The following is a 13,993-nucleotide window of genomic DNA, read 5'->3' as shown; positions in this document are numbered from 1 at the left end:
TATTGAATTATTATTTCAGTAATTTAAATTTTACAGGTCTCTCACTTTAAAATGCTTTTAGATGGTGTCATTTTCTTTGTTGTATTCTATTCCAAATTACCTTTTGTTTTCTACAACTCGTGTATTTTTGATTGTCTTATGCCTGACTTTAATGATTTAAAGACGGATAACAACTACAAATGGAAACCATGAAGTTATCATGGCCACTCTTTAGCCTATGCTGCATACAAATAATAGTCTATTCCATTTCAGCTGACTTAGTGAAAGTCAGGTTTATAATTTCACAATCCCCTAGAGGCTCATTTATGCTCTGGATTTGAATGATGCTCTTTTTTGTGGAGACCCAACATCATTATGTGTCTGTCAGGATAATTACAGGAGCACGGCACATTGGATGACTCATCCTTGAATATGTAATGGTTTTGTAATTTGAAAGTACATCACTGGAAATACATGTATATACTGTATATGTAGACAAACATTTTATCTTTGGATTTGATTAAATTAATTTCTTCAATTAAAAATCAATATATTTTTTATTTATGGCCTTTGGTGCTAAAACACCCACTACACTCATTATTTCCATAAGCTATAGTAAGATGTTTTACTTTTTAAAAAAAAAAAGCAAATGTAATGATTTCTATTGAATGATGTAGTGTAGTTATGTAGCTTTACTGTGGCTAAACTGACATAACATTTACCGCTCACTACCTGTCTGAAACCAGTTAGTCTGGATTTCTGCACTGCTGTGATGATTTAGATACAAACACTTTGCCCTCTCAGTCACACTTTATGCAGTCAAGGCTGCAAGAACTCGTACTAAAATATGCCTGAATACAGACTTTATCCACTCGACCTCAGTGAAGAGCTTGGGACCATTCAAAGGCACTTTTAAAACAGAAGTAGGAAAAATGGAAGCCAATCTTGGTAAGTTAATTGAGAAATATTGTTTACTTTTTTGAAGCAATTTGAATAAAAATGAATCAGCATGGAGCTGTGAAATGTACTTGGGGCTTATCACAAGGTGAAACAACTTATAAAGTCTATCCACAATCCACTTTTTTGTTGTTTGCTAATTTTTCACTGCAGATTGTGAATACCAGTTACTCAGAAGCAATGATGTGAAAGAAAGAAATCTGTTAAACACATTCCTAAATTGTTATTAAATGTATTTGTTTGGATTTGGATTCAATAACTAGAGGTCATAGACAAAATTCATGTGTTTGCAATTGGAGCATGTAGTTGTAGGTTTGAGAGCCCTGTTAGACACTAGCTAACAAAAACAGAACCAAAACCAAAAACACCAGTCTGGGCATTTGCTTTTAGACAGGAGACATGCCACTAAACCAGTTATGCCAGAATTTCCTTTTTTGCCCGGAAGGAAAGAACATTTTGAGTTCCCAGCAACCTTTTGACAAACATTCCTCCTTATGAGAGCTCCGCCCAAGAAGCTTTGTATATGTCAATACAGTTGAGAGAAAAACTTTCCAAAGAAAAACAGCCCTGCAAAATTCTGCTTTTGGTTAACTTCTTAATCGTGTTTTGACACTGCAGTTTTCTTCGTTGCCTTCTATAGTATCGTCTGAGCTTATATATTTGATGCCAGAAAAGATCATTTGTGTGTTGCACTGCATTGCATCATATAGCCTACGCTTTTCAGCTGTTTCAACTGAATATTTTGTCAATAAGTGGGACTGAGGCATTCTTATCTGAATTAATATTTTCTCTTTTTCCTCTTGTTGCTTCTGATCACTTATTTATTTTGGTTCAGGGTCATTCTAAAAATGTTTCACTATTTTAGTTTTGACTTGTTATTCCTCAGACAGAAATGAAAGGGTCAGAAATAACTCTCCCATGCACAAATTTCTTAGAACGTTCCTCTTGTGTCAATCATCTAAAGCAGTGGAGACAACTGTGGTGATAACAATGTCACGCTGAAGGATTCTATTCTGCTCCTCATTTTGAGGAGATAAGCCCGCCTTCTATTTTAAAGCTTCTATGCCAATCTGGTCACAACAAGCTGCATTATCATTAATCCAAATAAGTTGTTTCACAATCCTAATAAGAACACAATATTATTTCTTTTTATCTGCAACAAAAAAGTTTCAATATTTTCTCTGTTTTTCAGAGGAGACTGAGATCAGGCTCATACTCATAGGGAGTAGATGGGCTGGCAAGAGTTCATCTGGTAACACCATTCTGAGAAAGGAGAGATTTGAGTGTGGCCGAACAAGAACAGCTCAGTCTGAAGTGAGACATGGATTGGTGGACGGCAGGAAGCTCACTGTGATTGATGCTCCGGGTTGGAGCAGCTCCCTCTCCCTTGCTGAGATCCCAGAGGGGGACAAGCAAAGGTTTAAACTCAATGCATCCAAGTGTCCGCCTGGACCAAATGCTTTTCTCCTCGTTATTCCAATAGACTCGGCTTTCTCTGTGGAGCAGAAGACGACTGTGGAGGAACACATGAAGCTCTTAGGTGAACGGGTTTGGCGGTACACGATGGTGCTGTTCACCTGCGGGGATTACCTCGGGGAAAAGACAATAGAAGAACACATTGAAAGTGAAGGACAGGCACTCAAGTGGTTAATAGAAAAGTGTTTGAATAGGTACCATGTGTTTAATAACAAGGACAAGAATAACTTATCTCAGGTCACAAAGTTGCTGCAAAAGATCGAAGAGATGGTGTGGTACAATGGTGGCAGTTACTACAAGGTAGAAGAGCCCATTTTCCAAGTCATCAAAGAGAAGCAAAAGGAGGTGGCTGAGAGAGCAGAAGAGAGAAGGAAGAAGGCCGAGGACCAAAGACAACACATGAAAACACTCATTCCAGGTGAGTGTGACAGAAGGAGCACTCAAACACATCCCCTGTATTATATATTATGACATAATGGCAGCAAATCATGGTACCATATTTATTCAATCAATGCAAACATCAAGATGAAAGGACTAATTTGCCACTTTATGGGACATACAACTTCCCAGAATCATAACTGTGCCCATCCAGGAAATAATCCACCACACAACGTCCTGTAAAAGTATTTGTTAATACAACTGGATAGATGTGTGCATTAAAATAAAGACTGGATTAAACAAGGTTCATATAGTAGTACGTTAGGTGGATTTTGCAAAAGTCAAACAAAATCAGGTTGTTAAAACTGCATGTTAAGCATACAGACGTGAAAGCAATGCCAGTCTAACTTAAGCATCTGAAAATGTCAAACTATTTATTTCAGCATTATGTGCAGGGAGAACCTGGAAAAAAGTGACATTTAATGCAAAGAAAGACTGAATAAAGGGACATTTTTACAAACAAATACATGCATCTAGAAAAAAAAAAGAATAAATTATACCTCAGAAAATCGCATAAAATTCTGTGTTAAAACAACATTACAATAACAAACATTTCCAGTTTTTAAAGTCCAGTATTTTAATGTGTTGAATATGTTAATGAATTCTATTACCACATACTTCCATTGCCCGTTGCGATTCAGTGATTTTACTGGCCTGCATATGCCTTGATAATTTTATCTCAGTATAAGCTGCTGTAAGCTCCAAGCCTAACCAATCGTTGTTTTGTCCGATAACAGAAGAGATGAAACATATCCCAAAACTCCAGATGATTCTTCTGGGAAGCCGTAATGTTGGGAAAACCTCTGTAGGGAACACTATCTTGGGGTACAAAGACCAGGAAGATGGAAAAAGAACGCCAAAGTCTGTTGCCTGCCGGGGTTTTGTGGCTAAAACTGAAATCATTCTTGTTGACACACCAGGCTGGTGGAAAGGCTTCCCTGTGTTCGACACTCCTGAAGCGATCAAAGATGAACTGATGCGCAGCATGTTTTTGTGCCCTCCTGGGCCCCATGTCTTCCTCCTGGTGATAGATGCAGATGCATCATTTAATGCCAAACACTTAGATGCAGTGACATCACATGTGGAGCTTCTTGGTGATGGAGTGTGGAGACACACTATTATAGTTTTTACCAGAGGAGACTGGCTGGGAACAAACAGCATAGAGCAGTACATCGAAGGAGAGGGGGAGGCCCTACAGTCTCTAGTTGAACAATGTGGAAATAGATATCATGTAGTTGATAATAAGAATGCAAGTGATGGTACACAAATCTCAGAGCTGCTGGAGAAAATCACTGAGACTGTGGCAGCAAATGGGTGGAGCTACTTTGTTCCAGACCAGCAGATATTTCAGACCCTCGAAGAGAGAAGAAGGAAGGTGAAAGAAGGAGCAATGCTGAGGCAAAGTCAAGTCAAGGCCACACGAGAATCCCTTGGAGGTATGCTTCACTATCACCTAGCATCAGTGTCACAAGTAAAAACGTGCCGCAATGTCAGAGCTGTTTCCACACACTCATATTAAATAGATAGCAGAGATGGACAAAATACAGAAATATACTTCAAAATTTGTTGAAAATGCTAGAGGATATCAGTGACTGTAATAGATACAATGTTTCTGGTTATTCGGTAATGATAGCAGTATAGTGTCTGTCACATGTCAAATAACTCGTCAATGTCCAGGTAATTACATCTTATCAAATGCAGAAATCTATTCCCAAAGAGAATGTGGAGCTGTATAAAACTTTTTAAAAAAGAAAATATAAATGTACAATCTTACCAGTGACAGAGCATTCTCACTCAGATCATATGCAACATGACATTTTCCCATTTCACTTTGCTCTGACAGCTGTTTTCTTCTCAGTTTCCAGTAATAAGCTACAGGAACTGAGAATAATACTGCTTGGTCAGAAGACTGTTGGAAAGAGTGCAACAGGAAATACTCTCCTGCATAAAGAAGTCTTTGCATCTAGTCAGAATGAACAATGTCAAATGCAAGATGGGGAGGTTTCGGGCCGACGAGTCACAGTGATTGACACCCCGGGCTGGTGGCAGGACTCCTCATGCTGCACAGATGAGATAGACAAAGAAATTGCCCGAGGTTTTTCACTGAGCCCAGCAGGAGTTCATGTTATTCTGCTGGTCATTCCTTTGGACCTGACATTCAGAGATTCTCAACGAGTCACTCTGGAGGATCACATGAACCTTTTTCATGCCACTGTATGGAAACACGCAATGGTTCTGTTCACATATGGAGACAAACTAGCAGATAAATCTTTGGAGGAGCACATTGAAAGGGAGCATAGTGCCCTGCGCTGGTTGATTGAGAAGTGTGAGAACAGGTACCATGCCATTAACAATATGAAAAAAATGGATATGAATCAGGTGACAGAGCTGTTTGAGAAGATAGAGGAAATAGTAGCAGGAAACAGTGGCAAGCTCTTCTGTCCAAACATGAATGAAATGCACCTGAGATTCGAAGAGATGTTCAAGAGGAAGCAGCTGAAACATGTGCTGAAGCAAAGACTAGTGCGGGAGTACGGGAGGAGAGAGCTGGAGCTAATGAAAGAGTTCAAGGAAACACTCCATGAGCTGCAAAATGACATTAGGGGAGGTGCGACGGGCACAAAATCCAAGTCACTGGGTGAGTATTTTGAGGAAGATAATAAATATGTTTCTATTCATCCTATTTTGTAAATGATGATTTTTTTTTTATTAACATGTTTTGATGATTATTATTAGTTGGTGACAGGGTGAAACTCGCAACCAGGTCTACTGGTCAGGGGAAGAGAGATGGCAAGGAGGAAAAACTAGATACAAAAATCAGCCAAAAAATTAAAAAGCTGGATGAAGATATAGAGAAATTATCACATTTTCTTGGAAACAGCAAGGAATTTTTGATCCCTGATTGTAAGTCCAATTATATCATCAATCATAGCATTTAAAGTATTATCAAGCACAAAATAAGTCTAAATGTGTGTTTTGTTTTCAGTTAAAGGAAGCAGTCCAGCACCTTCTATTCCTGAGTCTTTCTTAGAGCGCAAACAATCAACCGGCAACTTTGAGAAAGTTCTGAGTTGGTTATCGAATCTTCATATCGGCACAAATGTGGAGAACCAGCTGACTCTCAACTTCTCTCAAACATCAGGCTACAGATCTATGGTGCCATCCGACACCTTTGACTTTGACGGAGAAGTTGAAGTTCCCGAGTGAACAAATTAAAAGATTACTGCATTCTGTAGTGAATTTAAAAATGTAGAGAAAAAGAGTCCAACAATACTGTGAATTTATGGGGTAGCAGCGCCTCTCATGTTGGAGAACTGTTGGAGAATTGGCTCAGGTAGCTTAATCTGAAAAATAAGCTACCATTGCTTGTCCCAGCCTCATTAGCACTGTTTGCCTTTGAGCAAACAAGGAACAGTGACTATGGGGAATGTGATCGACTGTTCACCCACTGAGCTAAACCGGTGACCAGGGGGCACGTCTCTTAAATATGATATATATCACAAACTCAGTCTACATCCTTGAGTAAGGTGTTCCAGAACCTGGAACCTCTATTTATTTCTCTTTATTTCTTATCACTGACCGCGGTCTTGTCCGTTCTGATTGCAATAACTCAAAATGAAAAGAAAAATAAATAAATAAAAAATAATAAAGGTTCAACAAAATATGACAATCAAGTGGACAGTATAGCAAAAGCTGTAATTTTCTACTTGAGAAAATAAAGCTGTTGGGCATTTTTCTTGGTCTTCAGGTAATAATTCTAATTGCAGTGCCGTTAAGGACATGAAAAAAGAAAAAAAAATAATCAATTAAACTGGAATTTATGGACAAAGTGAAAGAAACTGTTGGACCGAGGCATCAAAGAAAAGATATCATGAAAAAGAAGTTGAGAATGCCAAGTGGAACTTCCTAAGACCCGAACTCTTCCACGGCATGCATTTTTAATTTCTCTTTGACATTTGGGCATATTGGCACCTGATGAATGTAAAAACAAAGAATTACCAGTTTTTTTTTTTTAACCTGATTTTTTGTTTCTAAGAAAAATTAGAGCCACATATGAGGATATTCGTTTAAATTTTAGCAGTATAAAGTATAAAGTGGATATCAGGCTCTTGTAGAGCAAAATTGAGTATTTGGTCTAAATAACGCAAAATGTGATGTCCACATATGTGGACACCAGATCCTAGGAGGTTAAAGATGGCTTACAACATCGCCATCATCCACCCCAGGTAGCACCCCTTCCATTACCCCTAACGTCACCCCCCCGCATTAGTCCCTACTCTTCACCGGGTCTTCATTGCAGGCACTGGTTTCACCTGCATCCTGCACCTCTCTTTGCTGCACCCGAGACCCACAGTCCCAACCCAAGCGCAGACATGGGAAATGAGGGAGGAAGAGAAAGGTGGAATTTCTTCATGCTCCGATCTGTGGTACAGAAGTCTTTCAGAGCCAGGGTCAGTGGGGGACTTCTGAGGATTTCTGCAGGCCAAAACAGGATTGCAGCCTGCAGAAATCCTCAACCATGGATGGCACCAACACCCAGGTCAACCTCAAGGTGGATGACCCTGCAAAACTTATACCACCAGGTTGAAATCTCAGACACTGAAGCCAAGTGGCAAACCTCATGGCCACATAAACTCAAACCTTGGGACATGAATGTTTTGACACCATCAGGCTTCTGAAAACAGACCAGCTATGTAGCTTTGTATTTTTCACATGGGGTTTTTTTTGTCCTGTGGTTCCACATTTGCCTCACTTTCTACCTCTGTTCCCTCCGCCTCCATGCAATTTAAATCAAGCTGCGGGGTGCGGGGTATGACGACCTACAGTACCTACAGTATTAGCTCACTAGCACTAGACTGCAATGCTACTCCTCCCCATCTCACAAATGCATCAACTTCATTTGTAACCCTAACATTGGTAATGTGTGCATTGGTATGCATCACCTAGATGTCCCTGTTCCATTGTCAGTGATGACTTGAGATTAAAGTTGAAATATCTTGCCCGCTTTTTGTTTACTTTAAGATTGCTGGGGATGCTAAAGTGGCAAGGTATTTCAGTCTGTATCTCAGGTTCCTGTCTTTATAGGTTTAAAATTATGTAGTGCTTTTCTCCATCAGCATGCAGATGGAGAAATATGGTATATGTCTAATATTGTGCCCAAGCCTACAATGGGTTTGCTTTGGCATGAAATTTCAGCTTTTTTTCATTATGTAAAAGAACATCTGTGGCTATGTGTCTGCTGACCTGAAGTGATTTCTTTTCCATTTCCATTTCTAAATGGTAAGTAGTACAGTTTGTTGGGTTTGCAACTTTTTTCTTTCTTTTTTTATGTGACACTGAAGTGCCCAATTTTTCAACTTTTCCGAGGCGCCAGACCTGTTATTTAAATATAGACATGTATGGTATTTACAGAAACATGAGAATCTTAGCTTAATACTCATTAAACCATTTACATGTCCACCAGATACAGCTAAAACAACAAGGAATGAAAGAGCAGGTAAACAGACTCTACAAAAAGATGTAAACAAAGATCAGATTCCCTTGTTCACCTCACAGCATATACACAGACAGACATTGTCTGTGATGAAAGGATAGATCTCACAGATTTCAAAATTGGAAGTGTCAGCCAGCAGCAAAAGAAGACCAAAGTTATGCTTCATATTTGAATAACATTAGCATGAATTCTGTCTCACCTTTGTGTTTAATCCACCACGATTAAACCATATTTCCTGCAAAGTTCCATATACCAGTGTGCTTCAAGAGCAGTTTCCCTTCATAAATCACTATTATGAGCCTTATTCGCTTGTTTACTCACAGACGCATTACGCAACAGCAGTGTACAGTGTGGCTGTCCACTTTTCTATCACTACAAAAACATATATTAACTGTAACAACTTTAAAGAGACTCTTAATTAAAACATAATAAAACCCTTTCCCTTCCTGTTGGATGTGCAGATGGTTTGTGTGTGAAAAAGCTCAGAGCTGCTCTCCTATCTATAATGCAGTCCCAGAGGCATTGTAGTGACCTTTCACTATTGAAGAGACTACCCTGTCACTCCAATTGTGCTCACTCCAGTGGCAGCAATGCTGCTATGCAAGGTGCTCGCCCATTGCCTGCTGATGGAAACAGTGTGGGTTTCAGTGCCATCCCTTAGTACAGCAAATTTATCTGTCACACCCTGCAGTTAGTTCATGAGCAGGGTTTAAAATTAATCATCAGGAATAGCTTTCTGTTACTTTCATTTCGTAGTCTGTTAAATCTGATACTACAGTTGGTTACAACATGCTGTCATGCAGATGGTTTTTTTTTTTATGAGCTGCACCCTGGCTGAAGACTTTGGTTCGACACATCTTTAACCAGTGAACTAACACTAAATCATGCTTTCTGAAACTTGAATGACCAAAATGTACAAGTTTTAGTCAATATAACATGACACTGAGCAACCGAGCAAATAAACTGCAACAGCTTACTGTTGGAAATTTTATCAGAATACAGTGAAAAATTAGAAAACTAATATTTTTCGCAAATCATTGTGTGAAATTGTCATAATCCCTCATCAGCTCTATTCTAAATGTGCCTCAAGCTACCACCCTGAAAGCCTCTGCTGACATATGTAATCAGTTCCTTTCTTTCTTCGTAAACAAGGTTGAGTGTATCAGGTCAGCAATAGTACTTCCTGCATATGACCCATCCATGTTTATTCCCCGCTCAAATTTTAGACTGATCTCGAAACTCCCATTCCTTTCAGCGTTATTGGAAAAAATAGTTTTTACCCAATTCAATGCATTTTTGGATACCAATGACATTATGGAGGTTTTTCAGTCTGGTTTTAAACATTTACATTCCACTGAAACAGCACTTTTACGGGTTTTTAATGACATCCTTATAGCAAACGATTCTGGAAGCTCTGTGATTCTTGTGCTTAAAGGTGCAGCACTGGATTGACTTTGTTCCAATTTGAGTGACAGAACGTTCAGTGTTAATATTAAAAATGTTTTGTCCACCTCAGCCCCCCTTTCTTGTGGGGTTCCTCAGGGTCAATGCTTGGTCCTCTTCTGTTTTTTTGTACTTGCTCCCTTTGGGCTCTATTCTTAGAAAACATGAGATATCCCTTCACTGCTGACGACTTCCAAATTTACCTGCCTTTAGCACCTAATAATCCCTGGATTATTAGGTGACCCCATCCAATCGTTTTAAACTGCATTGAAGATGTCAAGGCTTGGATGGCTTGCATGTGGCTGACCCCATCCAATCGTTTTAAACTGCATTGAAGATGTCAAGGCTTGGATGGCTTGCATGTGGCTGACCCCATCCAATCGTTTTAAACTGCCTTGAAGATGTCAAGGCTTGGATGGCTCTGAACCTTTTGAGCTTCAATCAGAGGTAATTATGCAACCCACTAATTAATTATGGTTGGCTTGGGTCATACAAGCCAACAACATATCGAACAGCATGTCACAAGTCTGGGAGTCAATATGGACTCGGGTTTTAAATTTAATAAACAAATCAGTTCTGTTTTGCAAAAAAGCTTTTTCCAGTTAAGGAAAATAGCAAAGCTTAAGCCAGCTTTGTCAAGGTATGACTTAGAGAAAATAATACATGCCTTTATCTCAACTCGGCTTGACTATTGCAATGCACATTATGCTGGAGTCAGCCAAGCATCCCTCTCACGTCTTCAGCTTGTTCAAAATGCTGCTGCTTGTCTCTTACCTGGCACACACAGGCATGAATATATCTAACCTATCCTGTCCTGTATTCATTGGCTTCCTGTTAATGACAGAATTAATTTCAAAGTCCTAACGTTTGCCTATAAATGCCTAAATGGTCTTGCTCCTCCATACCTTCCTGATGAACTTCAGCCTTATATTCCCTCGTGGGCCCTTAGATCAGCCGACCAGCTGCTTTTGGTTGTCCCAAAAATGAGGCGAAAACTTAGAGGAGAATGAGCTTTTTCAATTGTGGCACCCAAACTCTAGAATATACTGCCTTTAACTATTAGACAGGCCTCTTCACTTCCTGTTTATAAATTCTTTTGAAAACACATCTTTTTTTAATTAGCATTCGGACCGGTGTGAATTGATATGCTCTTTTTATTCTCTTTGTTTTATTTTATGTGAGAGTTTTAATGTGAGAGGTTTTATCTTTCGTTTTATCTCTTGTTTTGTTTTGTTTTTGTGCAGCACTTTGGGCAAATTTTCAGTTTTTTTATGTGTGCTATATAAATACATTGGATTTGGAGTTTACAGAGGTCAAGTCCTAGAGATATTTTCCCACAGTCTTCCACAGAGCCTTCTCTTTTTGCAGTTAGAAGTACGACCCAGTGGTGGTTATAAAGTTTCAAAGACCTCATCAAATATCTGCAAACACACAAAAGTACAGATTTCCAGGCAGAAGTAACAATGAAATGTGTGACACTCAGAGAGAGACAAAGATGTGAAAAAGAGAGGAGAGGAGAGGAAGAGGTGATATTATTTTTAAAGGTACTTAATCCTCAGTTAGTGACATTTGATAAAGTACAGACTTAGTTATTTCATATTGAGACGTGTCTCTGACAACAAATGGATAATTTCATGTTATTCAAAGGTTATACGAGACCTGTATTTACTGTCGGTATTAAACTAGGTAATGTGCAGTGTTGGGGTAGATGTTTATAGTGATGGATTGCTGGACTAGTGCAGGGCAATTCCAGCTTAGGTCCTGTTTAGCAGAGGAGACATGATATGTGAGAAAAATGGAGTATTGAAATATAATGTAATAAACAATATTGAATATTTAGTTAGTTAACGCTTCAAAATAATTACCAGACATGAGTGCTGCTGAAAGCAGCCACAATGGCTCATGTGCTGTAACATCTGCTTATATAGCTGGATGAATTGACAAAGTGTTGACCTTAGAGCCAGTGCAGTCTGGAGCTCACAATAAAATTAATTATGTGGCTTTTTTCTGGTGAGTCATTTTCTTATGCTACACCACTACAATGAACTTAGGATTCCCCTACCTCTCCAGAGCTGAGCAGCTCCTGCAGGTGTAATGTGTAGGTGGCTCATTACTTTTGTTCATATAATGTAGACCTGGGCTGTCAAAATTATGATTTTTTTTTAATTATTATTATTATTTTCTTAATTAATTAATTATTTGGTTTGCAAACATTTAGAAAATAGTGATAATTTCTGTCACAAGTACTAAATCCCCTGTGTTTTTATGTGCTGTTAGGTAATTTAAATTTATAACAATCATTATGCATTACTTAGTGCTGGATAGGTTTCACATGAAGACATTTTAACTCATGGCATGACTGTGCTCTCGGATAAATATAATGAGGCACAATATTTGTCTCTGCAGCAGAGTAAAAGTAGAAAACTGCATGAAAAGAAAAGAATTAAGCAAAGCACAAGTAGGCCTATATGCAAATTTCATTTAATATCAAAGTGATTTAAAATTATTTTTATGCAACTAATTAGCTAATTATTAAGGAACTAATAATTGTTAAGGAACCATTGTTAGAACTGGATCTGTAGTTTTATATTTTTAACCAGATACAATTTATTGAGCTTCTTTATTTCAAGTGTGTCCCTGGTGCCTCATTTCTCTGTCCAATAACCTTGTAAATAACTTCTAATGTAATTTTACAGCTCAACCATAAACTACTAAAACACTTCAGACATCTTTGTATCTCCCTAAAAACTATCTTGGGTTAAAGTTTCTGCTGTTTGCCATTTCCTCCACTAGAGAGCCACAAAGCACAGCAGGTTGTTCTTTTTCTTTGTGTTTTTACGGCAGTTCACATCTTTTACATTTGCATTACTGACTCCTTCTGTTATAAATAGTTAACAATTATTAATTGTTTTTGCAGATGTCCAAATTAGTTTACAGTTTCTGGAAATAGTTCATTTTGATCCCTCTACTAAGTTAACAGATGAAGTATATTTTTAGCCCTGCTCCCTTTTATGCTTTCCTCTAACAATAACTGTTATTGCATCTTCATGCCTTTTGTATTACATAAGAATAACAACTGTTTCTGTTTCATGAAATTGATGCAATATCCAGTGAGATGTTTAAGTAAGTGCGACCAACCCCCTACTTATCTCCCCTACTTTATAACAGAAATGTTTGCATTTCTGTTGCCTGTGTTTCAGAATCTCTCTCAACTCTACTGGTTCTCCATTTGTTATTTTTATGGATAAACACTCTGCCTTCTCACTGAATTAAATTTTTGAGTTTGCTGGTACATGAATACTGCGTTTTCCCTTGATTAAACAATACTGAACAATATTTCATAAACCTAAATCCTTGTGGTGTCTGGCATCTTTTCTTTTCTATTTTGTAACCTGCTCATTCTAACACTAGCAAAAAAAAACAACCCTAATTTGACTCCAAAACAATGCACACTTATACTATCTGACACTTTGCTTCTGAAGCCACTTTGATGATGGGGAATCATTACTGCTGCTCCTGTTAAATCTGTGTGACTTTTTTAACCCAAATGTAAAACACTGGTCTTGTGGCCATTTAGTATGTTGTTTATCTCAAAATGTAAACAAAACATTTTAAAAACGGTTGTTAATTGGTTATTCAAATTAAATCAAATGATGAGTATTCTTGTTATAATATTGTTATCCTACTTTTATCTTCTTTTGGGCTGAAAAAGAATATATAAATGAGTTTTTTTCATGGTAAAACAAATGCTTCACTTTCTAAAAATGTCCTAAATGCAGACAATGACAGCGAGAACTTTATTTAAATTTACTTCTACTGGGACTCTCATGCTACTGGAGTATCATGTGCAAGAACTCAGCAGACTGATACTGACAACCAAAAACCTTATACAAAATCACTATAATCTAAATTATTCATGCTGTATGTCTGCCAAATCACAGGTGAAAGTATCTCATGGTTTTAAGAAGAAATTGTGTTTTTCAGTTATTTCTTTGGTTCAAAGAAGCGGCTGGGATGTGTGGGACCTTGAACTCTGCTGAGATAACAGACACAATGTTACTTTGCTTGTGTTTGCTGTTGTTATGTGCTATGAGATTAATGTTTTGTTCATCAATATAACTCACATCAATCATTTTATTTTTAGTAGCATAAATAAAACGATTTAAACAAAACAGACTAGAACCCAAGTGCTGCACAGCAAGTAAA

At 38.0% G+C, this 13,993-nt stretch overlaps 1 protein-coding gene across 1 annotated transcript; it reads left to right on the top strand.

Annotated features, from left to right (window-relative positions):
• The first annotated feature begins 808 nt into the window (after positions 1–808).
• Positions 809–6,777, top strand: LOC113016367 (GTPase IMAP family member 8-like). The gene is made up of 6 exons (XM_026159153.1): positions 809–927; positions 2,129–2,830; positions 3,588–4,286; positions 4,709–5,488; positions 5,587–5,754; positions 5,837–6,777. Exons 1-6 carry the CDS (start codon positions 912–914, stop codon positions 6,055–6,057), a joined length of 2,586 nt encoding a protein of 861 aa, XP_026014938.1. The 5' UTR covers positions 809–911; the 3' UTR covers positions 6,058–6,777.
• Positions 6,778–13,993: the final 7,216 nt, after the last annotated feature.

Source organism: Astatotilapia calliptera, chromosome 23 (genome assembly GCF_900246225.1).
Source record: "Astatotilapia calliptera chromosome 23, fAstCal1.2, whole genome shotgun sequence".
Taxonomy (NCBI): Eukaryota; Metazoa; Chordata; class Actinopteri; order Cichliformes; family Cichlidae; genus Astatotilapia; species Astatotilapia calliptera.
Note: the sequence above shows the minus strand (reverse complement) of the source record. Positions and strands in the feature narration are given on the sequence as shown.